At 43.3% G+C, this 27,883-nt stretch overlaps 1 protein-coding gene across 1 annotated transcript; it reads left to right on the top strand.

Moving 5' to 3' along the window:
- Nucleotides 1-12: 12 nt before the first annotated feature.
- On the top strand, nt 13-26,973 carry LOC106568346 (BDNF/NT-3 growth factors receptor). Its single transcript, XM_082960515.1, has 16 exons — nt 13-282; nt 3,552-3,626; nt 5,351-5,422; nt 7,693-7,761; nt 7,864-8,024; nt 9,990-10,126; nt 10,533-10,665; nt 11,757-12,071; nt 12,967-13,001; nt 13,115-13,214; nt 13,461-13,652; nt 14,548-14,678; nt 14,965-15,137; nt 19,408-19,648; nt 23,029-23,187; nt 25,557-26,973. Exons 1-16 carry the CDS (start codon nt 77-79, stop codon nt 25,740-25,742), a joined length of 2,385 nt encoding a protein of 794 aa, XP_082816641.1. The 5' UTR covers nt 13-76; the 3' UTR covers nt 25,743-26,973.
- The last annotated feature ends 910 nt before the right edge of the window (nt 26,974-27,883 follow it).

Raw genomic sequence — 27,883 nt, 5'->3', positions numbered from 1 at the left:
TGGGGGGGCGGGGGGATTCATAATATCCAGATTTGATCAATAGCCTACCGTACTGTGGGATATCGTTGGACCTGCGATGGGCTCCAACGTAGGGGGAAATGGCATGGCTCGCTCGGGAATCTTTATCGTGTTGATGGGGTTGTGGAGATTTAGCTCTGCTTGCCCTGCATCCTGCACTTGCAGCATCTCAAGGCTTGTTTGTATCGATCCTGACCCAGGGATCGAGGATTTCCCTATCCTTACGTTAGATGACATAGAAATGGACATCAACATCACCGATATGTAAGTAAAATGAATAGCTACACCATTGTAGACATGGTAAAGCCTACAATGAACTGCACAATTGTATAAAGGAACGTTTTTAAGCACACCAATGTCAGATTGCTAAAACAAATACATACAAAAGGGGCGTCTACTATGCCATAGACTACAATGCAGGCTGTTAAACTCTCATGTTTCTCAGTTTTGTATGGAGACAACAAGCAACAACAAGCAAAGATAATAGTGTGGGATAATTATCATGCTAAGGAGAGTTTTGTGCTTGTGACTGATTGTGTGCGACTGTGTGTGTGAGCTTGCGTGTCGGGTGGTGTGGGTGCGCGCTGTTTGGAATATTTGAATTCGGTATTTTCCTCTAGAAATCAGGGCCATGCAGTGATAGTATGAAGGCATCTTCCTCTAGAAATCAGGCCCGTGCAGTGATAGTATTAAGGCATCTTCCTCTAGAAATCAGGGCCATGCAGTGATAGTATTAAGGCATCTTCCTCTAGAAATCAGGCTCATGCAGTGATAGTGGAAATTATATTATGGAGGATTATGGCCCGATGTCTGCCGTGGCCCCAAAATACAGGGACTGGGAAGCACGAAAAAAAACACGACGGAAACATGTCAGATAATATTATGGACTCGAATCTATGTTGCCCTAACAAAATACCCAACGTAGCAATGGACTATGGAGAGGTTCTTGCCAATATCAAACAGATACAGTGCCTTCAGAAAGTATTCAGACCCCTTGACTTTTCCCCCATTTTGTTACATTACAGCCTTATTTGAAAATGAATTAAATACATGTTTTTCCTCAGCAATCTACACACAATACCCCATAATGACAAAGCAAAAACAGGTTTTTAGAAATGTTTATTTATTAAAAATTAAAATAGAAAGAAATACCTTATAAGTATTCAGACCCTTTGCTATGAGACTCGAAATTGAGCTCAGGTGCATCCTGTTTCCATTGATCATCCTTGAGATGTTTGTACAACTTGATTGGAGCCCACCTGTAGTAAATGCAATTGATTGGACATGATTTGGAAAGGCACACACCTGTCTATATAAGGTCCCACAGTTGACAGTGCATGTCAGAGCAAAAACCAAGCCATGAGGTCGAAGGAATTGTCCGCAGAGCGACGAGACAGGACTGTGTCAAGGCACAGATCTGGGGAAGGGTACCAAACAATGTCTGCAGCATTGAAGGTCCCCAAGAACAGTGGCCTCATCATTCTCAAATGGAAAAAATTTGGAACCACCAAGACTCTTCCTAGAGCTGGCTGTCCGGCCAAACTGAGCAATCGGGGAGAAGGGCCTTGGTCAGGGAGGTGAACAAGAACCCAATGGTCACTCTGACAGAGCTCTAGAGTTCCTCTGTGGAGATGGAAGAACCTTCCAGAAGGTCAACCATCTCTGGAGCACTCCACCAATCAGGCCTTTATGGTAGAGTGGCCAGACGGAAGCCACTCATCAGTAAAAGGCACATGACAGCCCGCTTGGAGTTTGCCAAAAGGCACCTAAAGACTTTCAGGCCATGAGAAACAAGATTCTCAGCTCTGATGAAACCAAGATTGAACTCTTTGGCCTGAATGCCAAGCGTCACATCTGGAGGAAACCTGGCACCATCCCTACGTGAAGCATGGTGGTGGCAGCATCATGCTGTGGGATGTTTTTCAGCGGCAGGAACTGGGAGATTAGTCAGGATCGAAGGAAAGATAAACAGAGCAAAGTACAGAGAGACCCTTGATGAAAACCTGCTCCAGAGTGCTCAGGACCTCAGACTGGGGCAAAGATTCACCTTCCAACAGGACAACGACCCAATGCACACAGCCAAGACAACGCAGGACGGGCTTCGAGACAAGTCTCTGAATGTCCTTGAGTGGCCCAGCCAGAGCCCGGCATTGAACCCGATCGAACATCTCTGGAGAGACCTGAAAATAGCTGTGCAGCGGCGCTCCCCATCCAACCTGACAGAGCTTGAGAGGATCTGCCGAGAAGAATGGGAGAAACTCCTCAAATACAGATGTGCCAAGCTTGTAGCGTCATACCCAAGAAGACTCAAGGCTGTAATCGCTGCCAACAGTGCTTCAACAAAGTACTGAGTAAATGATCTGAATACTTAAGTAATTGTGATATTTCAGTTTTTTATTTTTGATAACTTAAGAAACATTTGTAAAAACCTGTTTTTGCGTTTTCATTATGGGGTATTGTGTAGATTGACGAGGAAAAATGTCAAGGGGTCTGAATACTTGGCAGTGTATGTAGCTCAAGGTCACAGTGGTATGTGTATAAGACAGTTTTCTTGCCATTTATTAGGCTTAGGCCACAATTTTTGAATTGCCAGAGGTGCACGGGTTGAGGTCTGTGTAGAGAAGAGAGTCTATAGGCCTTACCACTGAAAGTTGTTGGTGATAGTGAATTGTATCAGGCTTGTTATTGCAGCATATAGATTTAGATTAGATTTATCACATTTCAGTACAATATGTCTAAACAATACATGTATATTCATGCTCTGATCATTCTCAGAGTAAGATGTAGTCTAGTGTAGAGTACTGTAGATTAGTGTGCCTGTCACGTACATGGCTCCTAAACAAATCCAGATGGTGAGCAAACTATCACCACCAGCGTGCAGGTGCCAAACATCTAGACAGGGTGGTGTTGTATTTAACTGTTTTGTCCGAGACCCTGTCCACCTTCCTTACTTTAATCAAAGGTAAACCTTCATTGATGATGGTCTACTGGCATGTCACCTTGGCATACAAGGCATTTTCATTAAATATTGAATATTTAACATTTTGTTAATTCTAAACAACCATCACACATCCAGGAGTTGTGTACTCTAGCATAAAGATGTATCTATCATCTTAGCTGTTCTAGTCAGTAGATAAAGTATTTGGAGGAGTGTCTGAAGAGACACCAGTTTCTACCACTATCAAAACAGTTCAGAATCCTGTATAACTGCCCAACATGGGCATGATGGCCAAATACTCAGATATTTCCATATGTTTGAAAATACTATCCATCTATTGTCCCTGTATATCATCAGACACTAAATGCCTAAAAATGGCTTGAGAAGTACTTTTTAAACCTTGGTGAAGGTCTATTGACCAACATGTTGGTTTGCGATACATTGTGGACCATACAAGAATGTCAGTGTGCTGGTGTTTCTTTATGAAGAATTTTGAAAGGGAGTGTTATTTAAAATACTAATTTAGGGACAAGAACATGAATGTACTTTATTTGTAATTATAATAATTTGTAAATGTTGTATTTACATTTTACAGATACATTGCAAATCAAAATCGACTATTTGACATCAATGATAACAGCTTGAAGTACTACTCGAATCTCAGAAATCTGTAAGTATTAGTACTACTCAAATGTTAAGGTCATTACCCAGACTATTGTAGCATGTTATGGAATATGTATACAGTCATGGCCAAAAGTTTTCAGAATGACACAAATATTAATTTCCACAAAGTTTGCTGCTTCAGTGTCTTTAGATATTTTTGTCAGATTTTACTATGGAATGCTGAAGTATAATTACAAGCATTTCATAAGTGTCAAAGGCTTTTATTGACAATTACATGAAGTTGATGCAAAGAGACAGTATTTGCAGTGTTGACCCTTCTTTTTCAAGACCTCTGCAATCCGCCCTGGCATGCTGTCAATTAACTTCTGGGCCACATCCTGACAGATGGCAGCCCATTCTTGCATAATCAATGCTTGGAGTTTGTCAGAATTTGTGGGGTTTTGTTTGTGCACCTGCGTCTTGAGGATTGACCACAAGTTCTCAATGGGATTAAGGTCTGGGGAGTTTCCTGGCCATGGACCCAAAATATCAATGTTTTGTTCCCCGAGCTACTTAGTTATCACTTTTGCCTTATGGCAAGGTGCTCCATCATGCTGGAAAAGGCATTGTTCGTCACCAAACTGTTCCTGGATGGTTGGGAGAAGTTGCTCTCGGAGGATGTGTTGGTACCATTCTTTATTCATGGCTGTGTTCTTAGGCAAAATTGTGAGTGAGCCCACTCTCTTGGCTGAGAAGCAACACCACTCATGAATGGTCTCAGGATGCTTTACTGTTGGCATGACACAGGACTGATGGTAGCGCTCACCTTGTCTTCTCTGGACAAGCTTTTTTTCTGATGCCCCAAACAATCGTAAAGGGGATTCATCAGAAAAAATTACTTTACCCCAGTCCTCAGCAGTCCAATCCCTGTACCTTTTGCAGAATATCAGTCTGTCCCTGATGTTTTTCCTGGAGAGAAGTGGCTTCTTTGCTGCCCTTCTTGACACCAGGCCATCCTCCAAAAGTCTTCGCCTCACTGTGTGTGCAGATGCACTCACACCTGCCTGCTGCCATTCCTGAGCAAGCTCTGTACTGGTGGTGCCCCGATCCCGCAGCTGAATCAACTTTAGGAGACGGTCCTGGCGCTTGCTGGACTTTCTTGGGCACCCTGAAGCCTTCCTCACAACAATTGAACCGCTCTCCTTGAAGTTCTTGATGATCCGATAAATGGTTGATTCAGGTGCAATCTTACTGGCAGCAATATCCTTGCCTGTGAAGCCCTTTTTGTGCAAAGCAATGATGACGGCACCTGTTTCCTTGCAGGTAACCATGGCTGACATAGGAAGAACAATGATTCCAAGGACCACCCTCTTTTTGAAGCTTCCAGTCTGTTATTCGAATTCAATCAGCATGACAGAGTGATCTCCAGCCTTGTCCTCGTCAACACTCACACCTGTGTTAACGAGAGAATCACTGACATGATGTCAGCTGGTCCTTTTGTGGCAGGGCTGAAATGCAGTGGAAATGTTTTTGGGGGATTCAGTTCATTTGCATGGCAAAGAGGGACTTTGCAATTAATTGCAATTCATCTGATCACTCTTCATAACATTCTGGAGTATATGCAAATTGCCATCATACAAATGGAGGCAGCAGACTTTGTGAAAATTAATATTTGTGTCATTCTCAAAACCTTTTGGCCACAACTGTAGATAAGGTTATGTTGAAGTGTGTTAATATGTAACCGTGACTTTAAAAAAGTTCTCTCTTTCTAAATCTCCCCCTCTGAACCAGAACGGTGACAAATACGGGACTGACTTCTATCTCATCAGAAGCCTTTTTCAACAATACAAGACTTCAATATCTGTATGTACTGCAGTCTTTGATTGATCCTCTGTTTGGTGTTTTTCTTCTCATCCTTCTCCTCACAGATTTAGTTAATGTACTCTCAAAGAGCAAATCTAGGGGCTACAAGTCAGTCAAAAACAATTAAGCCAAGTTCATATTATAGGGAAGTAGATTTTTACTATTTACCTCACACTGAAGTCATGACTTCTAGTTGTGTGGTAATTCTGGTCCAAATCTGCATGGATTGGCATGATGATGTATAGTCAAATGGTAAGGCTCATGGCTGGGTAACAGGACAACATGCTCAGCAAACAGTGAGGAACATTGTGTTTAATTGAGCAGTGTGATCACTGCCAATAGAGATCCTATTAAATTACTAGAGGAGCTATGTCATAAAACCAAAAACGTTCCAGAATAGGGTGAAAATGGCAGCCATATTGGTCAGGGAGAAATCCAAACCAGTCTATTTGGAATGAATGGCAGTAGAGGCATAATCCTGATTTTATTTATGCAGGAAAGGAAAATAAAAGTAAGACGTGATAAATAAGAAATGGTGGAATAGAATTATTGTCAACCTAAAAGTGTAATATAATTATAAATGCAGTTTATATGGGTTATATACCAATTTTCTGTATAGATAGCCTCTAAAAATGTGTTTTCTTGGAAAGCTGAGTGCTATTATATGATGCAATAACAGTACTTGTTGCATTTACAACTTGTCTAAATCCTATCATCAACAGATTTCAGCCCGTGTATGACTGCATTGTTTGATTGGAATGTTGGCGTATTGGCAGTTAATTCTTTAAAATGTATGGAATCATTGGGCTCCCGAGTGGTGCAGCAGTCTAAGGCACTGCATCTCAGTGCAAGAGGCATCACTACAGTCATTGGCTCGAATCCAGGCTGTATCACATCCGGGCGTGATTGGGAGTCCCATAGGGCGGCGCACAATTTGCCCAGCGTTTTCCGGGTTTGCCCGGGGTAGGCCGTCATTGTAAAGAAGAATTTGTTTTTAACTGACTTGCCTGGTTAAATATATGTATCCTTTTTAATTCCTCTAAAATTATCTGGCTAGCTAGCTACAGTATGGATAAATTCTTCAAATTCATTATTTTATACAGGGGTTGGAACCGGTTCAGGGAACAGAAGCAAAAACCTGAAAATAAAGGAAGGAACAGAATCAGAAAAGGGAACGAAAGTGCTGTATACTGTTCCAGAACCATCATTTGAAAAGCACGGGAACCAGTTAATAACTTTATTTTATGTTCCAGGCATTTTTTTTTTCAGTCCCACTAATAATGCAACAAGGCGCCTATGCCAAAGCCCTCACTCCATCACACATAAACTTATTCCAGTGTCTGCCTGCCAGCTGTAAATCTTTGCCTATATGTGTGTGTAGGCAATGTGCCCCTCTCCCTCTGAAGTATAGGCTACTGTAGCCTACTGATGACGTTACAAGCGTGATTAAGAAATTATAGAGGGATTTTTAATTGGAGAAGAATGGATTAACCTTTTCAGTGCTAGTTACGTATACTATAGTAGTCACATTTCACATTGGATTTATTAACTACAAAAAGGTACGACTTGTTTTTAATTCTGGTGCCGCTCTGCACACACAAACATGTTTGCTAGCTAGCTAGCACTGGTCCAACTCTCAGAGGTTCAAAGACATTCAATGTTCCTCTAAAGAAGCCACTCCTTCGTAGGTATAATACAGTGGCCCTAAATTCAGATAATGCATGTCATAACAAGATGCCCAGCACTTCAAGCCTCCCACCCCACTGGAACAGTGGAATGGAACAAAAAAAAGAATGGTTCTGTTCAGAACGAAACGATTGGAAAATAGTTTTGGTTACAACCCCTTACACAACATCTTATCAAATCACTGGCAAACCACGGTTGACCAACTCCCTGACCAAATTGTCTGACCTTTATCCCATCATAAGAAGGTTCAAGTCCATTCTAGTATTCCAATATCTATGTTACTGCCACACAAGGGAAGGATTCTAATCAGTAGGAGAGGCGTAAGAGAGGAAGTAATCCTGTCCGCACACTGCAAAGATAATGGCTGGACTCATCTATCGAAACCATACTTTTTTCAATGCATAGTTAAACTGTACAAGGTGCAACATTTGAAAGGTGATAGAGCAAATAGAGCAAGCGTTCCAGCATCACATACTGTTTTGTTGTAACGACACACTGGTTATATACATTGATTATATTATTTATGTCTGACCTACATGAGTTGCTTCATTGTAACCTTTATGATGTATTACTTTGACTTGTAGGAATCTGAGAGACAATAACTTGTCAACACTGTCCTGGAGGACATTCATAAACTTAAACATGACATCTTTGTAAGTACCTATCTCTATTTACTACGTTATGGGACTTGTGTTATAGATAAAACTATAGCATACTGTGTGTGTGTGTTAATGCTCAGTTTTTTTCCCCTCTAGTCCTCTCCTGTCTGGTAACCCTCTGGAGTGTGTATGTGAGAACATGTGGATCAAACTGAGGCTGCAAGAGGACATTGACAGTTCAGAGAGTCAAGAGCTGGAATGCATAGATGACCTTGGAGTGAGGAGGTCCATCTCCAGATTCATTCTCCCTGATTGTGGTAATGAGAGAGAGAGAGAGAGAGAGAGAGAGAGAGAGAGAGAGAGACTTGGCAAATCTGACCATAATTATATCCTCCTGATTCCTACTTACAAGCAAAAATTAAAGCAGGAAGCACCAGTGACTAATGCGAGGCAAATAACACTGAAACATGCATGAGAGCACCAGCTGTTCCGGAAGACTGTGTGATCACGCTCTCCGCAGCCGATGTGAGTAAGACCTTTAAACAGGTCAACATTCACAAGGCCGCAGTGCCAGGCGGATTACTAGGATGTGTACTGCGAGCATGCGCTGACCAACTGGCAAGTGTCTTCACTGACATTTTCAACCTCTCCCTGGCCGAGTCTGTAATACCAACATGTTTTAAGCAGACCACCATAGTCCCTGTGCTCAAGAAGACTAAGGTAACCAGCCTAAATGACTACCGATCTGTAGCACTCACGTCTGTAGCCATGAAGTGCCTTTAAAAGCTGGTCATGGCTCACATCAACACCATCATCCCGAAAACCCTAGACCCACTCCGAATTGCATACCGCCCCAACAGATCCACAGATGATGCAATCTCTATTGCACTCCACACTGCCCTTTCCCACCTGGACAAAAGGAATACCTACGTGAGAATGCTATTCATTGACTACAGCTCAGCGTTCAACACCATAGTGCCCTCAAAGCTCATCAATAAGCTAAGGACCCTGGGACTAAACACCTCCCTCTGCATCTGAATCCTGGACTTCCTGACGGGCCGCCCCCAAGTGGTAAGGGTAGGTAGCAACCCATACGCCACACTGATCCTAAACACAGGGGCCCCTCAGGGGTGCGTGCTCAGTCCCCTCCTGTACTCCCTGTTTACACATGACTGCACGGCCTGGCACGACTCCAACACCATCATTCAATTTGCCTATGACACAACAGTGGTAGGCCTGATCACCAACAATGACGAGACAGCCTATAGGGAAGAGGTCAGAGACTTGGCCGTGTGGTGCCAGGACAACAACCTCTCCCTCAACGTGATCAAGACAAAGGAGATTGTGGACTACAGGAAAAAGAGGACCGAGCATGCCCCCATTCTCATCGACGGGGCTGTAGTGGAGCAGGTTGAAAGCTTCAAGTTCCTTGGTGTCCACATCGACAACAAACTAACATGGTCCAAGCACACCAAGACAGTCGTGAAGAGGACATGACGAAACCTCTTTCCCCTCAGGAGACTAAAAAGATTTGGCATGGGTCCTCAGATCCTCAAAAGGTTCTACAGCTGCACCATCGAGAGCATCCTGACTGGTTGCATCACTGCCTGGTATGGCAACTGCTCGCCTCCGACCGCAAGGCACTACAGAGGGTAGTGCGTACGGCCCAGTACATCACTGGGGCCAAGCTTCCTGCCATCCAGGACCTTTATACCAGGCGCTGTCAGGAAGGCCCAAAAAATTGTCAAAGACTACAGCCACCCTAGTCATAGACTGTTCTCTCTGCTGCCACATGGCAAGCGGTACCGGAGCGCCAAGTCTAGGTTCAAGAGGCTTCTAAACAGCTTCTACCCCCAGGCCATAAGACTCCTGAACATCTAGTCAAATGCTACCCAGACTATTTGCAGTGCCCCCCCACCCCCTCTTTACACCACTGCTACTTTCTGTTGTCATCTATGTATAGTCACTTTAATAACTCTACCTATATGTACATACTACCTTAAATAACCGGTGCCCCTGCACATTGACTCTGTATCGGTACCCACCTGTATATAGTCTTGCTATTGTTATTTCACTGCTGCTCTTTAATTACTTGTTACTTTTATTTCTTATTCTTATCTGTATTTTTTAAAACTGCATTGGTTTGGGGCTTGTAAGTAAGCATTTCACTGTAAGGTGAAACCTGTTCAACACCTGTTGTATTCAGGCATGTGACTAATACAATTTGATTTGATTTGTACAGTAAAACAACGTTAAAAGTTATATTTACGTTTGTCTCACAGAGGCTCCCGCAGTGGAGGTCAGTCCCTCTATCGTCACAAAGACGGAGGGAAGTGATGTCACAGCAGTGTGTAGTGCAACAGGGTCTCCTGCCCCTGAGATCTCGTGGAATTTGGACACCCTCTTCACCAGCTATGAGGTGAGATGATGTTCTTTGTTTTGGTATATTATGAAGGCACAATCCTCTGACTATTACTAGAGCTAGGATGATGAGGCCATGTTGGCATGGAATGACTCCTGGCTTTATATGTAACTGAACCACATAACACTACATTTTATTCATTATTTTACATGAAACTTGTCACAAGTTTTTACATTTCAATACATATATTATGAAAAGCAATATCTAATTGTATTATAATAGTAACAGTACATTATTCCATACTTTTATAAGGTGTTTTAGAACTTACAGCATTTAAGATTTTAACTCCAGATTTTTCACTATGATCACAATGATATGTTATTAACTGTATCTACCATGTATTATATGTAACTATTAATAATAACACTAATTGTTGCTCTAATAATGATAAATGTATTTACAGGTCAATGTCTTGGAGCTGGAAAGCAATCTGACACTGTCAGGTCTCTCGCCTTCGGACAACGGCAGAGTGATCACTTGCAATGTGGAGAACGTAGTCGGCCAAACCGAGGCTTACCTCCAACTCAACATCCTCTGTAAGGACGTGTTCTGTTGTGTTGAGTACATGTGCCTTTTTTATTTACATTTTATTCTGGCACTGTGGTTGCAAAATGTAAAATGTAATTTTCACGGATGATTCTACAGTGTTTATTCCTGTATCTATAGCATCCTTATATTTGTCTACATTCTGAAAGACTTCCTCTGGTGACTCTGTCCTTACTGAAAATAATGTTTCTCACTTCTCCTTTAGTACCGTAATTTCCGGACTATTAAGCGCACCTGAATATAAGCCGCACCCACTGAATTTTTTTACTTTTATTATTTTGAACATAAATAAGCCGCACATGTCTATAAGCCGCAGGTGCCTACCGGTACATTGAAACAAATGAACTTTACACAGGCTTTAACGAAACACGGCTTGTAACAAAAGTAAATAGGCTTTAACGAAACACGGCTTGTAACAAAAAATAAAAAATTTGCAGTAAGCTTTAGTTGTCTTTTTGCACTGAGTCAATTCCTCACGCTGCTGTTTCCAACGTCTTATCATCGAGTCATTAAGACCAAGCTCCCGTGCAGCAGCTCTATTTCCTTTTCCAACAGCCAGATCAATCGCCTTCAACTTGAAAGCTGCATCATATGCATTTCTCCGTGTCTTTGCCATGATGAGGGTGACAAAATGACTACCGTAATCAGAATGATGGGAAGTGTGAGAGCGCTCGATCTAATTTAAACAGTAAATTAAAAAGTTGTTTGACCTTAACCCGTTCGGCAATTTCATTGGTCTAATGAAAGCTTCATGCCGCCAAAAAACTGAGCACGTCACAGAATGCCGGAAAAATCCATATATTAGCAGCGTCATTGTTTAAGCCGCGAGGTTCAAAGCCTGGGAAAAAAGTTGCGGCTTATAGTCCGGAAATTACGGTACTGTCCACTATCCCTCAACAATCTGATTGACTCTACATGCCTTCCTGTCACCTTGCTATATTCTTCTCCTCCTGGTTGCCCTCAATGCCTTACCATAACCTCCCTCCCACTGCACTCCTCCAGACCTCCTTCCTCGTGTCTAGCACCCACTCCCAGTATCCTGTGACTATTCTTCCTTTCCTGTTCCTGTTGTCTCTGTCAGTTTGCCCTACTATCCTGGAGCTGCTGGAACCATTGAGACTCCACCACTGGTGTATCCCTTTCAGTGTGACCGGGAACCCCAAACCCAAGCTGCAGTGGTACCACCAGGACCAGGAGCTCCACGAACAAGAGTATATCAAGACTGAGATACACAAGAGCCTTGGAAGCGTTCACCACGGCTGCCTGCAGCTTGCCAACCCGACTCACATCCACAACGGGCAGTATACGCTGGTGGCCAGGAACGAGTTCGGGGAGGACCAGAAAGTAATTGACGCCCACTTCCTGCTCCCGCCAGACGAGGGCGACTATCCCTCAGGTCTCACTCCTGTTTAATTTATAGTTACTGCAATTCTATATAAGATGTTATATAATCGATATATATGTCAGAAAAAAAGAGTGCTATGTAGAACGATCTGTCCCCGTAGGACCTGAAAAAAGTTTCCAGATAGAACCCTTTCAGGTCAGATAAAACCGTTTTTGGTTACAAATAGCATCCTTTCAAGGGTTTTATTTGGAACCAGATATTCTATGTGGAACCAAAATGGTTCTATATGACCTGAAGACTCCTACGGGGACAAATGGTTCTATACGAACTGAAGTCTCCTATGGGGACAAATGGTTCTATATGAACTGAAGTCTCCTACGGGGACAAATGGTTCTACATGGCACTCTTTTTCTGAGAATATACTGTTTTCTGTATAGCATAGTATATTAACGGATGTATATGAATAACACGTCAACTCCCCTTTTCACTTTTTTTCAGAACAGCCATATTACCCTTGTAAGTATTTCTTAAGACGTTGCAATTTTGCTAAGAATTATCATTCTAAAATGTGCTGTTACAGAGACATGTATGTATGTGTTTTTCTCTTGACATGACATTAAGTTTAAGAGTTTAGGGATAATGACAGATTGACGATTCCTGCCTTGTCATTATTTCAATGTCCTCTGTCCACTGCTCGTCCTGTGCTGTGGGATATCATCACCATGCTGGTCCTTAGACACCACTGGTAGGTGCTTGAACTTTGAAATCCTGTGGTCAACATTACATGACGTAGCTAACACATCTTTAATACTGTACATATCCCAACCAGACAGTATTTTCAGCGTTTGAGAGGAAATTAGATTAGATTATGTACTTCAATGTAAATGTTTGTATGCTTAATTCTGTTTTCATTCTGTATTAAATATGACTTGTCTTTTTCTCTCAGACTCACCACTACCCCCAATAGACGACAGTGTGGCAGTAAGTTAACATACACGCCATCATTTGTCATGCATGGTTATTTATATACAGTACTATAATGTAGTGCACTGATATTGGCAGGTATTTTATGTTGTTGAATGGTGTTTTCCCAGGTGTACGTAGTGGTGGGAATCGCTGGTGTGGCATTAATTGTATGTGTTCTGATGGTGATCATTCTGAAATATGGAAGAAACTCTAAGTTTGGGATGAAGGGTAAGCTTTTGTCTTTAATCTCAGTTGAGTCGTTTTCCAGACCTGTATTAAGACTTGCGGGACTCAGTTGGATTCCCATTTAAATGACAATGAACATTGTGCACATTTCTGCAGTATATTTAGTCCCACCACATTCCAGCTTAAGTTTTGCCACATAACAACATACAGAAGTTAAACATGAAAAAGACCTCTCACTCCTGTCATAATTATATTTCCTCCCACTGGGCTCCTCTGCCTCCTCCTCAGGCTCCTCCTCCTCGGTCATCAGTAACGACGATGACTCCGCCAGTCCTCTTCATCACGTCTCCAACGGCAACAACACCCCGTCGTCCTCGGAGATGAGCCACGATGCGGTGATCATTGGAATGACAAAGATCCCTGTCATCGAGAACCCGCAGTATTTCCGCCAATCTGGCAGCATGCTGAAATCAGACACATGTGAGTTACCGTGGCGCCAAGGTCTGCCGGTGGTGTAACCTAGTCTTTTTCTGATAAATCCATGACAGGGACACTGCGACTGGACTGTCTTCTCCATCCACTTCCTGTCTGATGTTACCGTGGTGATGACTTTGGTTGACCTCTTGCCGTGTGACCTGCAGTTAATGCTGTAGTATCAGACTGTACGGTAGAGAGGCTATCACTCAGTGGAGGCTGCTGAGGGGAGGACGGCTCATAATAATGGCTGGAATGGAGTCAATGGAATGGCATCAACCACGTGATACCATTCCATTGACTCCATTCCAGCCATTATTATGAGCCTCCCCTGCTATCACTGGACATACATTCTGACCATAGATAGCTTTGGTAAACCCAGACAAACACATCTGACTTTTGCACTTGTTGACCTGTGAGAAATGTAGTTCTGTTAATGGCTACCATAACGCCTACCATAATGGCTACCAAACTGGTCTGACAAGTGAACAGTACATCATTCTATTTTCGACTGTGGATATCCTCTATACAGCAGTAGACTAGGGCTGTTGATATAGCTTCAGTGTATGTAATGAGTAGGGCCAGGAGGTTTTCCTGACCTCTTGACCTGACTAATTATAACTAGGGCCCAGAGGTTTTCCTGGTCAGTTCACCCTTAGTAATGGGCCTTGTATGGGCCTTGGGCGGCAGGTAGCCTAGAGCATTGGGCCAGTAACCGAGCCGACACAAAGAAAAATATTTCAATGTGCCCTTGAGCAAGGCACTTAACCCTTATTTGCTCCAGGGGAGCCGAAATACTATGGCTTACCCTGTAAAACAAAACATTTCACTGCACCTATCCGGTGTATGTGACAAAACATCCTTTTTTCATAGCCTAACTGTGTCTCTCTTTACATCCCAGTTGTCCAGCACATCAAGAGACACAACATTGTGCTGAAGCGTGAGCTGGGAGAGGGGGCCTTTGGGAAGGTGTTTCTGGCTGAGTGCTACAACCTGACCCCAGATCAGGACAAGATCCTGGTGGCTGTCAAGGTAAAGTACGGCCATCCACGCAGTTATTTCAAACTATCAACATACACTTTACAAAGGTTAAATAATGAAACAATGGGTCTTTTTGTTCTGGCTTTGATATAAAAAATTGCGGTTTGTGCTTTTCATTGTGAATGGTTTTGGATAATAGCACCACAAACTAATATCTCTTTGGATTTAATTGAACTTTGTAGGAAGGAGACTTTGAAAAATTCAACAATCCCAGCATTCAATTATGATAATTATGTGTGCATGCGTACCCATGCACGCACATCCCTTTCCTCCTCAGACGTTGAAAGAGGCCAGCGAGAGCGGCCGTGCTGACTTCCACCGGGAGGCGGAGTTACTGACCAACCTGCAGCACGAGCACATCGTCACCTTCTACGGCGTGTGTGTGGACAGCGACCCGCTCATCATGGTGTTCGAGTACATGAAGCACGGCGACCTCAACAAGTTCCTCCGGTACCGTCCTGTGTCCCGATGTCTACCTTTGTCCATTCTTCCTGTGTCTGTATTGAATAGAAAGAAATAAGACGTGGAATTTTGGCACAAAGTGTACCAGTCAAAAGTTTGGACACACCTAGTCATTCAAGGGTTTTTGTTTATTTGGACTATATTCTACATTGTAGAATAATGGTGAAGACATCAAAACTATTAAATAACACATACGGAATCATGTAGTAACCAAAAAAGTGTTAAACAAATCAAAATATATTTGAGATTCTTCAAAGTAGCCACCCTTTGGCTTGATGACAGTTTTGCCCACTCTTGGCATTCTCTCAACCAGCTCCACCTGGAATGCTTTTCCTACATATGCTGAGCACTTGTTGGCTGCTTTTCCGTCACTCTGCAGTCCAACTCATCCCAAACCATCTCAATTGGGTTGAGGTCAAGTGATTGTGGAGGCCAGGTCATCTGATGCAGCACTCCACCACTCTCCTTCTTGGTGAAATAGCCCTTACACAGCCTGGAGGTGTGTTTTGGGTCATTGTCCTGTTGAAAAACTAATCATAGTCCCACTAAGAGCAAACCAGATGGGATGGCGTATCGCTGCAGAATGCTGTGGTAGCCATGCTGGTTAAGTGTTCCTTGAATTCAAAATAAATCATTGACAGTGTCACCAGCAAAGCACCATCACACATCCTCCTCCATGCTTCATGGTGGGAACTACACATGTGGAGATCATCCGTTCACATACTCGCATCTCACAAAGTCACAGTGGTTGGATCCAAAAATCTCAAATTTGGAATCATCAGACCAAAGGACAGATTTCCAACGGTCTAATGACCATTGCTTGTGTTTCTTGGCCCAAGCAAGTCTCTTCTTATTATTGGTGTCCTTTATTTATTTAAAAAAAATATATTATTTCACCTTTATTTAACCAGGTAGGCTAGTTGATAACAAGTTCTCATTTACAACTGCGACCTGGCCAAGATAAAGCAAAGCAGTGCGACACAAACAACAACACAGAGTTACACATGGAATAAACAAACATACAGTCAATAATACAATAGAAAAAAGTCTATATACAGTGTGTGCAAATGAGGTAGCATAAGGGAGGTAAGGCAATAAATAGGCCATAGTGGCGAAATAATTACAATATCGCAATTAAACACTGATAGATGTGCAGAAGATGAGTGTGCAAGTAGAGATACTGGGGTGCAAAGGAGCAAAATAAATAAAATAAATAACAGTATGAGGATGAGGTAGTTGGATGGTCTATTTACAGATGGGTTATGTACAGGCACAGTGATCTGTGAGCTGCTCTGACAGCTGGTGCTTAAAGCTAGTGAGGGAGATATGAGTCTCCTTTTTTGCAGTTCATTCCAGTAATTGGCAGCAGAGAACTGGAAGGAAAGGCGGCTGAAGGAGGAATTGGCTTTGGGGGTGACCAGTGAAATATACCTGGTGGAGCACGCGCTACAGATGGGTGCTGCTATGGTGACCAGTGAGCTGAGATAAGGCGGGGCTTTACCTAGCAAAGACTTATAGATGACCTGAAGCCAGTGGGTTTGGCGACGAATATGAAGAAAGGGCCAGCCAACGAGAGCATACAGGTCGTAGTGGTGAGTAGTATATGGGGCTTTGGTGACAAAACAGATAGCACTGTGATAGACTGCATACAATTTGCTGAGTAGAGTGTTGGAGGCTATTTTGTAAATGACATCACCAGCAGCAAGAGCGACATCATTGATGTATACAGAGAAAAGAGTCGGCCCGAGGATTGAACCCTGTGGCACACCCATAGACTGCCAGAGGTCCGGACAACAGGCCCTCCGATTTGGCACACTGATCTATGTCTGAGAAGTAAATGGTGAACCAGGCGAGGCAGTCATTTGAGAAACCAAGGCTGTTGAGTCTGCCGATAAGAATGTGGTGATTGACAGAGTCGAAAGCCTTGGCCAGGTCGATGAATACAGCTGCACAGTCTCTTATCAATGCCGGTTGTGATATCGTATATGTCATGTCTTTGGCATCATTAAAGTGAAGACTGTTATTTTATCAAATCAATTCTCTGTAATTATTATTACGTGGTTTAACTAATCGTGTAAATGTGATTAACTAGGAAGTCGGGGCACCAAGGACAATCTTCAGATTACAAAGTTAGAATTTTCCTAATATAACTTTTCAGATATTTTAATATCTGATCAATTAGTCTTCTAATTAATGAATTATTCTTTACCTCATGTTAGTCTCATTCCAAAGGTCGTAAGTTGTTGGTTATCTGCACGAACCCAGCCTTCAATATGAATCATCCATACATCAATTGTCTTAATCATTTATTTACTAACTAACTAAATAATAACAGAAATGTATAACAAACAATAATATATATGGTTACAAGGAAATGATAAGGGAAGTGGGTGTGGACTGAGAAGGCCGGGAAAGACAAGAGACACTACACAGTTGATAATTATAATAATTGAAATGCTAAGCCTTTGCACATGAATGCTCACTCATTCGGGAATAATTGCAATCAATATATCTATTTACGCTCAGTGTGTCATCATGATCTCTGTAGGAATCGTCCGTCTTTCTGTTGGAAAGTTCATCTGAACTTCTCTTTGCGTCCCTGGAGTCTTTCGTGGTTAGGATGGATACTTCAGAGTCCCATTCAGAAATCTTATAGAATAGATATTTCGGCGGTTGTCGGTCTTCACATTCAGTCAACATAAATTCTAGCTGCAGACTAGTAATTAGTATCGAATATTTGCTCTTATTCTGTCGGTATCGATAGTCTCAGAATTGAACCATTTCCACCAGTGTAGCCAATGCCCCTCGTGGTTTGGTTAGGAATTCAACAACTGAGGAATGCATGGTCTCTACTCAAACCTTAGCCCTCTCGGTAATCGAGGTACGCTTGGTCTGAAGTGGTCTTCTCCAGGTGGGGTTTATATTCGGAACAGCAGAAGAGGGCTGTCCCATGACGCCAGATCAATGTCTGTGCTCATGGGGCGGGCCAATGACTTAGTTAAATTTTAAAGGGAATTGGATTCTCTTTCATTAAACAGTTTAAAATCACATTACATAATTTCACAAAGTTTCATCTTTACTCATTCATTTTATACAATAATTAGATGCAAATGTCATAACAGAAACTCTTGTATAAACAGAGTTATGGTAATGTGGCTGTATTGCCTCTCATGAGGTCACAAACATTAGACAAAATGGACCGGTCGTAGCTGGATTCTCCACGACAGTTTACACATTCTCCAAAACATGGATATTGTTCAGTTCTCAAGTTCTGTGAGGTAGAAGTTCCTTTGTTCTACTGTGAACCCTCTCTCTATACTGCATGGCCGGGGGGGGGGGGGGGGGGGTCTCCTCCAGGAATTTACGACCTGAGATAACAGAGCCTGGGTGTAGGGGGAAGAGAGAGGTGGTGAGAGAGAGAGAGAGAGAGAGAGAGTTGGTGCTTGCTATATAAAAAAAGAGGGCCACGTCATGACAGTTAGGACCTTGAGCGTGGCTGAGGTGCACCCATGACCAGCTCGGAAACCAGATTGCATAGCGGAGAAGGTAAGGTGGGATTCGAAATGGTCGGTGATCTGTTTGTTAACTTGGCTTTCGAAGACCTTAGAAAGGCAGGGTAGGATAGATATAGCTCTGTAGCAGTTTAGTAGTAGTTTCTTTGCAGCAATACAACCACGAAGGCCTGATTCATGCAGTCACCTCTGAATAGTTGATGTTGAGATGTGTCTGTTACTTGAACTCTGAAGCATTTATTTGGGCTGACATTTCTGAGGCTAGTAACTGTAATGAACTTGTCCTCTGCAGCAGAGGTAATTCTGGGTCTTTCTTTCCCGTGGCGGTCCTCATGAGAGCCAATTTCATCATAGCTCTTGATGGTTTTTGCGACTGCACTTAAATAAACTTTCAAAGTTCTTGAAATTTTTATTTGACCAAATAGGGCTATGTTCTGTATACCATTTGTTTAACACTTTTTTTGGTTACTTCATGATTCCATATGTGTTATTTCATACGTTCATGTCTTCACTGTTATTTTACAATGTAGAAAATAGTAAAAATAAAGAAAAATCCTTGAATGAGTAGGTGTGTCCAAACGTTTGACTGGTACTGCATGTTAGTTTGATGGTGATACTGTATTTGAATTAAAACTGGATAACTGCATTGCAATGCAAGCGTATGAGTTTGCACTTATCCTTCGCTGTAGTCAGCTGTAGGTAACTATAGTTTGCATTGTGTCTGACCCACCTATGTTGTGGTGCAGGTCCCATGGTCCTGACATGGTGCTGATGGCTGATGGGCAGCACAGCATGATGGTGGAGCTGACCCAGTCCCAGATGCTGCACATCGCCCAGCAGATCGCTGCAGGCATGGTCTACCTGGCCTCCCAGCACTTTGTCCACAGAGACCTGGCCACACGCAACTGTCTGGTGGGAGAGAACCTGCTGGTCAAGATTGGGGACTTTGGCATGTCCAGGGACGTGTACAGCACCGACTACTACAGAGTGAGATACATACATACATACATACATACATACATACATACATACATACATACATACATACATACATACATACATACATACATACAACAGCAGGACAGGAATACTCTCAAATGTATAATTTAAATTTTGTTCTGGTTTTGGTTTGTAACAGCCATGCAGTTACAGCAATAGTTATTTTAACAAAAAATATTTGATCTATTTTTAATGCCATTTAAATGCAAATTCTATAATCTGCATATACATGCTGTTTCCATGGTTATAGGGGGCAACAGTGCAAATTGCACTGGTAGTTTTTTCCCTGAGCAAGGAGTTCATGGTTGACTTTTCGTCAACAATTGCGACGCAAATTTAGCCGTGAATTCTACTACACTGTTTTAAAGCAAGTCCGTTTTTTTTACTGTTCTTAAAATACCAAGATTTCATGGAAACTCCTCTCCAGTATCTAACCCATTTCAGATAATGTGAGGAAAAATAATCTACCATAGCGGCTAGCCCAATCTGTTTCTGCTTTACCCAACTTTATTGTTGTTGTAATGCTGCACTGGGATTGGCTAGTTAAAGCACAAACCGATTGGGTGACCAGGCTAGCTGTTACTATCTAGTCTACTGTAACGATCGTCGTCGGGTGACGAGGAAGCAGACCAAAACGCAGCTGGGAGCGAACACATGTTTATTCTTTTACACTGAAATAAACGCGTACACAAAATCAAGAAAATGCCGATACGTTAACTGCTCAAACACAAAGAGGCAACACCCCACAAACAGCGTGGGGGAAAAAGGAACTTAAATGTGATCCCAATCAGAGACAACTAGCGACAGCTGTCTCTGATTGGGAATCGACAGAACCCAACATAGAAATAAACCACATAGAGCTAACACAAGGCTATAACGCAAACATAGAAAACAAACCAAGGAAAAATACCCAACATGACACACCCTGACCCAAAATACCCGAGTTCACCTGGTCAGGGCGTGACAGTACCCCCCCCCCCCCCCAACGGTGCGTACTCCCGGCGCACCAAACTTAAGTCTATTAGGGGGGGGGGGGACCCGGGTGGGCGCCTCACCCTCGGTGGAGGCTCTGGCCCCGGGCGTGTTCTTTCCTCCGCCTCCACCTTAGCCCTACCCCTCTGGCCCGGGCTGGACCACTGTGGAGCGGCATGCTCAGGCTCTGGAGCGGAGCCGTCGACCGGAACAGGATTGGGCACCGGTGGACTGGACACGGGCCGTGCCGGACTGGGAACACGCACCACTGGTTTGGTGCGGGCAGCAGGAACGGGCCGGGCCGGACTGGGAACACGCACCACTGGCTTGGTGCGGAGAGCAGGCACGGGCCGGGCCGGACTGGGGACACGCACCACTGACTTGGTGCGGGGAGCAGGGACGGGCCGGACAGGTCTGTGGACACGCACCGTGGGCTTGGTGCGGGGAGCAGGGACGGGCCGGACAGGACTGTGGACACGCACCGTGGGCTTGGTGCGGGGAACAGGGATGGGCCGGACAGGACTGGGGACACGCACCACTGACCTGGTGCGGGGAGCAGGAACGGGCCGGGCCGGACTGGGGACACGCACCACTGACTTGGTGCGGGGAGCAGGGACGGACCGGGCCGGACTGGGAACACGCACCACTGGCTTGGTGCGGGGAGCAGGAACGGGCCGGGCCGGACTGGGGACACGCACCACTGACTTGGTGCGGGGAGCAGGGACGGGCCGGACAGGACTGTGAACACGCACCGTGGGCTTGGTGCGGGGAACAGGAACGGGCCGGACAGGACTGGGAACACGCACCACTGGCTTGGTGCTGGGAGCAGGAACGGGCCGGGCCGGACTGGGGACACGCACCGTGGGCTTGGTGCGGGGAACAGGAACGGGCCAGACAGGACTGTGAACACGCACTGGTGAACTGAAGCGTGGAGCCGGTTTAGCCACTCGTCCTGGCTGGATGCCCATCCTAGCACGGCATGTGCTGGGCATGTCCACCGGGCGCACTGGCGACACAGCGCGCAACTCCGCATCCCATGGCTCCTCCTCCAGATCTTCCCTCAGCAGGTCCTCAATCAACCGCCTCATCTTTGTCTCCTCCTCCGCCGTCATCCCCCACGAGAGCAGTGGTCTGGGCTCTTCCTCTGCCCTTCCGGACCACCCCATTAGCCCCCCCCCCAAAAAATATGTGGGGTGTCTTCCGGGCCTCCTCGACCGCCGCCTGCGACTCCGTCCACCGGCTGGCATTACCACCTCGACCTGGGAATCCTTCCGCCAGGGTCCTTTCCCCGACATGATCTCCTCCCAGGTCCAGAACTCCTTACCCTCGCGAGCCCATCTCTCGCGCTCCTTATCCTCCCGCTGCTTGGTCCTGGTTTGGTGGGGTGTTCTGTAACGATCGTCGTCGGGTGATGAGGAAGCGGACCAAAAAACGCAGCTGGGAGCGAACACATGTTTCCTCCGACACATTGGTGCGGCTGGCTACCGGGTTAAGTGGGCATTGAGTCAAGAAGCAGTGCGGCTTGGTTGGGTTGTGGTTCAGAGGACGCACGGCTCTCGACCTTCGCCTCTCCCGAGTCCGTACTGGAGTTGCAGCGATGAGACACGACTGTAACTATCAATTGGATACCACGAAATTGTGGAGAAAAATGGGTAAAAGTAACAAAAAAAATGTATAATAAAAAATAATATTATAGACAACGCTATAGTAATCTTAAGCCAGTAATATGATTTGTTAGTTCCAGACATGTTCTGTCTCCCAGTCAGCCACAGACCTAGGGTCTATGTAGACAACAGTACTCTCTGCTGCTGACTGGCACACTCTGGGGACAATCAATACAAAACAGATGAATGTAACTGAGACCCAGCATCCCCCAATCAGATAGCAGCATATGAATAGGGCCACTCACTAATACACAGATAGGAAGACCAAGAATGCAGCTGAACAGCACTTGGCTCAACACATGGAATAATTAGCCAGTTATTGTAAACCGACAATTGTGATGTCAATATTAGCCATGGCAGAAGATTGTTAATACTATTACAGGCAAAAAATGTATTGTGCAAGTTGGGTTTAAATACATTTTTTTTTTTATATATATCACATCATGACATTGCATTCCACGAGAACTCTAGGCCCACACACAATATACATTTGTGTACATGTCATGTTAACCAAAGGCCTTATCGTGTAGGTAGGTTACTGACCTGACTGACATAGTCCTTTTAGCTACTTGTGGAGCAAAGTGACTCAACACCTATCCATTTATCCCCTTTTCGGGGGGGGGGGGTAGCTTATTTTCTTCACTATAGTTTGTTCCAACCTTCATCTCCTTCATTTGACCTTCACTGTGGTTTTCCTGGATGGTTCCTGATGGATCCTTTGTTTGTTTCCAGGTGGGGGGTCACACCATGCTGCCCATCCGGTGGATGCCTCCTGAGAGCATCATGTACCGGCGGTTCACCACGGAGAGCGATGTCTGGAGTCTGGGCGTGGTCCTCTGGGAGATCTTTACCTATGGGAAGCAGCCCTGGTACCAGCTCTCCAACAATGAGGTCAGTAGTCTCTTATGACGGACAGCAGCACTCAGTGGGATTTGGTTCTGGGTTCTGAGACGACACGGTCAGAGACAGAAGCTCAAAACTTTCCTAAAGTAGATTGACTACACTGGTAGCATAGTTAGGGCCTTGTGTTTTGGACAGTCATGTTACATGACCTGGATTTTAAACTCTTATGTAATTTTTTTTCAACAAACTGTCCCCTTTTATTTTTATGTCAGATCGTCCGGCACCATCCTCAGACAATTGCTTTAATTTGTGGTGTAATTTTTGGAAAATACTTAAAATAAAGGTTCAAATTGAGGTCATGTGACATGATAGCCCAAAACACAGGTCCCAAACCATAGCACCTGACCTCCAATGATGAGATTTATCTCCAAATACATCACTCTGCTGTTGTCTCTTTTTCTAATCCTAGTTACAGTAGGTCACATTCGTATTGTCCACATAGATTTGAAATGTATCATGAATATACAGTACCAGTCAAAAGTTTGGACACACCTACTCATTCCAGGGTTTGTCTTTATTTTTACTATGTTCTACATTGTAGAATAATAGTGAAGACATCAAAACTCTAAAATAACATTTATGGAATCATGTAGTAACCCAAAAATTGTTAAACAGATCAAAATATTTTATATTTGAGATTCTTCAAAGTAGCCACCCTTTGCCTTAATGACAGCTTTGCACGCTCTTGGCATTCTCTCAACCAGCTTCATTAGGTAGTCACCTGGAATGCATTTCAATTAACAGGTGTGCCTTGTTAAAAGTTAGTTTGTGGAAGTTCTTTCCTTATGCGTTTGAGCCATTCAGTTGTGTTGTGACAAGGTAGGGGTGGTATACAGAAGATAGCCCTATTTGATAGAAGACCAAGTCCATATTATGGCAAGAACAGCTCAAATAAGCAAAGAGAAATGACAGTCCATCATTACTTTAAGACATGAAGGTCAGTCAATCCGGAACATTTCAAGAACTTTGAACGTTTCTTCAAGTGCAGTCTCAAAAACCATCAAGCGCTATGATGAAACTGGCTTATGAGGACCGCCACAGGAAAGGAAGACCCAGAGTCACCTCTGCTGCAGAGGATAAGTTAATTAGGTAATGGCCTCTGAAATTGCAATCCAAATAAATGCTTCACAGAGTTCAAGTAACAGACACATCTCAACATCAACTGTTCAGAGAAGACTGCGTGAATCAGGCCTTCATGGTCAAATTGCTTCAAAGAAACCACTACTAAATGACACCAATAATGAGAAGACTTGCTTGGGCCAAGAAACACGACCAATGGACATTAGACCGTTGTAAATCTGTCCTTTGGTCTGAATTTGAGATTTTTTTTGTTCCAACCACCGTGTCTTTGTGAGACGCAGAGTAGGTGAACAGATCTGCGCCTGTGTATTTCCCACCGTGAAGCATGGAGGAGGAGGTGTGATGGTATGGGTGTGCTTTGCTGGTGACACTGTCAGTGATTTATTTAGAATTCAAGGCACACTTAACCAACATGGCTACCACAGCATTCTGCAGCGATACGCCATCCCATCTGGTTTGCGTCTAGTGGGACTATGATTTGTTTTTCAACAGGACAATGACCCAAAACACACCTCCAGGCTGTGTAAGGGCTATTTCACCAAGAAGGAGAGTGGTGGAGTGCTGCATCAAATGACCTGGCCTCCACAATCACCTGACCTCAACCCAATTGAGATGGTTTGGGATGAATTGGACCGCAGAGTGAAGGAAAAGCAGCTAACAAATGCTCAGCATATGTGGGAACTCCTTCAAGACTGTTGGAAAAGCATTCCTCTTGAATCTGGTTGAGAGAATGCCAAGATTGTGCAAAGCTGTCATCAAGGCAAAAGGTGGCTACTTTGAAAACTCTAAAATATAAAATCTATTTTGATTTGTTTAGCACTTTATTGGTTACTACATGTGTTATTTCATAATGTTGATATATTCACTATTATTCTACAATGTAGAAAATAGTAAAAATAAAGAAAAACCCTTGAATTAATAGGTGTGTTGAAACTTTGGACTGGTACACAGGGCGGCGCACAATTGGCCCAGCGTTGTTAGGCTTTGACCAGGGTAGGCCGTCATTGTATATAAGAATTTGTTCTTAACTGACTTGCCTAGTTAAATAAAGATTAAATAAAAATAAAATAAATAAAGTACTGTACATTTCCCAGCAATCTATTAAATAAACCAGTCTAAAAAACATATCACCATGGTGAACCTCACATTTGTTTAGATGCTGTTATCATATGAGCAGTGGCTTCCTTGATTGCCCCTGTGGGGATAAATACATTTCATTTGAATTAAATTGAAAAAGTACTGTGCAGTGGAAGTGACCCGTGGTGCTCCCCCTAAAGGTGATTGAGTGTATCACCCAGGGGCGCGTGCTGCAGCGGCCGCGTTCTTGTCCAAAGGAGGTGTACGACCTGATGCTGGGCTGCTGGCAGAGAGAACCCTACATGAGACTGAACATCAAAGAGATCCACAGCCTGCTCCAGAATCTGTCCAAGGCCTCGCCTGTCTACCTGGATATTCTGGGCTGAGTGAGTCTGGTCGGCTGTGTTTGTGTATGGGTGGGAATGAGGGTGGAGTTGTGTGCATACGAGCGAGCATACTGTTTGTATGGGTGCGAATAAGGGTGGAGTTTGTGCGTGTGAGCATACTGTATGTGTATGGGTAGGACGAGGGTGGAGGTGTGTGTGTGAGCATACTGTATGTGTTTCTGTGTGCTGATTGTGCTTCTGCCTCCTCATCACATAGACAAAAGCCTTACATTTGATTGCGATTTCCTTTCCTTGTCCATTTGAAAATACTCTTAGGATTCGTTTCTCAAACCCAGATTAAAAGAATCCCGGAGTAGGCCCAATTCTGGTTTAGTTAATCAAGAGCAAAAAGTAGGATTTCATAAACATCAGTTAACCTTGAATTACATACTCCTGGACTTTGACGGGGATTTTTTAAATAATAGTCTGAGAATAACTTAATAATGTCCATGAAACCAAATGATCAGTAATCTTTATTAAATTGTAATTTAGTCAAGGAGTAGGCCAAATCTGGGTCAGCGAAACAGATCCTTAATGTACATTGTTTATTGTACTGTGTTTGCTGGTGATAAACTGAGGGAAAATGACTGCGTGTCAAAATCATCATGGACACGTGCCAACATGGATACAGCATTTCCTTGTTCCTCCTAACATGAGGAGGATCATCTCGTGTGTAGCGACATATAAAGTCGAGACGTGCAAAGAAAACTAAACCCATTGCAATGAAGTAAGGCTTACCGCTTATATGGATGTCATGGACTATTTTTATGATGTGAGAACTTTCTAATTGATGTCAAGGGCTCTTGACTCTGTTGTTTTCATGTTAAGTCATGTCTTTACATTTTCATTTGTGACTGGACTCTGTTGTCATCATGGCCAACCAGAGCTGTGGAGTTGATATGTTGGCACTTGAAGGGTACCTCTTAGGACTTATAATGACTTCATAACACGTTCATAAGCAGTATGTAAGCATATCATGAATGTTTTTCCCCATGTATTTATGAAATGCTAATGTACTGCAGTATGTAGGGTTATGAATGTTATGTTAAGTCTCTATGTAGGTTCCCTCAGTCCAGAGAGAATGAGAGCCATTCATCCACACAAGCAACACCGTTAATCCCCTGAGTGTTAATATCCATATGTGCATATTACGAAAACAGTTTAATTTTATTAAAATAAGCGTTTACCTTTTAAAAGACAATGGCATCTCTATGCCATATTTATTTATAATTATTTTTTTATTTTGTATTATAATTTTTTTTTGTATTAATGTTTTCTGGTTGTGATTCATTATCAGTGGTATTTTCTATCTGAATATATTTTGCTAGCTACTGACATTGTCCATTGTCCATGTAGAAGGTGTTGGTGTTTTGAATGTGGTTAGAATGCACTACACATGTCAGTCTTAACTGCATAACTAAAGCACAGTGAAAAATATCCTAGTATAAAGTTGGAACAGGGAAGAACTTTGAGTTGCCTCAACTCAAATCACAGCAGTATGGAAGTTGAGCATAGGATAACATTGTCCTTTTGTTTTGAATTTGTGAAGAGCACATTCACCAGCAATGGCTTTGATAGAGCATCCCCTTTATCCTCCACCGTATGATTCTTTTGGTGGCCCATAACTCTACTACACTGTTTGTTTTGCATTTTCAAAGGCAGCTTTACAAATGTTGTTGAAGTTATTGTTGACATTGATAAAATGTTACAGTATATTGAAGCTGATAGGAAATTATGGATTTTGCCTTTGAGGATATTTGATTTATTTCAGCTGTATGAATCGACAGAGTATGGGCGCTGCTCTTAGTATGAGCCTTGAGTTAGAAAAGATTTTCTGGTAGAATGCCCCAATTCAGCTATTTATGCACTTAAATTACTAATTTACTTGTTTCCATTTTGTATAGCATATTATTGCAACCAGGGTGTGATTCTGTGATCTTACATTGATTGATATACAGTATATATCATATCCTATAACCGTGGGTGATTTTATTTGCCCCCCAAGTTCTCTGATCAAAAAATAATTATATATTTTTATTTTTGGACATAAGAATGTAAAAACACCATGAAATCAGCCCCAATTGATTTTGATTTCGTAAATATGTCCCAAAGTATTACCACGCATAATAGAGATATACAGT

The sequence above is a fragment of the Salmo salar genome, chromosome 13 (genome assembly GCF_965601325.2).
Source record: "Salmo salar chromosome 13, fSalSal1, whole genome shotgun sequence".
Taxonomy (NCBI): domain Eukaryota; kingdom Metazoa; phylum Chordata; class Actinopteri; order Salmoniformes; family Salmonidae; genus Salmo; species Salmo salar.
The sequence above is the reverse complement of the archived record's forward strand: the minus strand, read 5'-3'. Positions and strand labels throughout refer to the sequence as shown.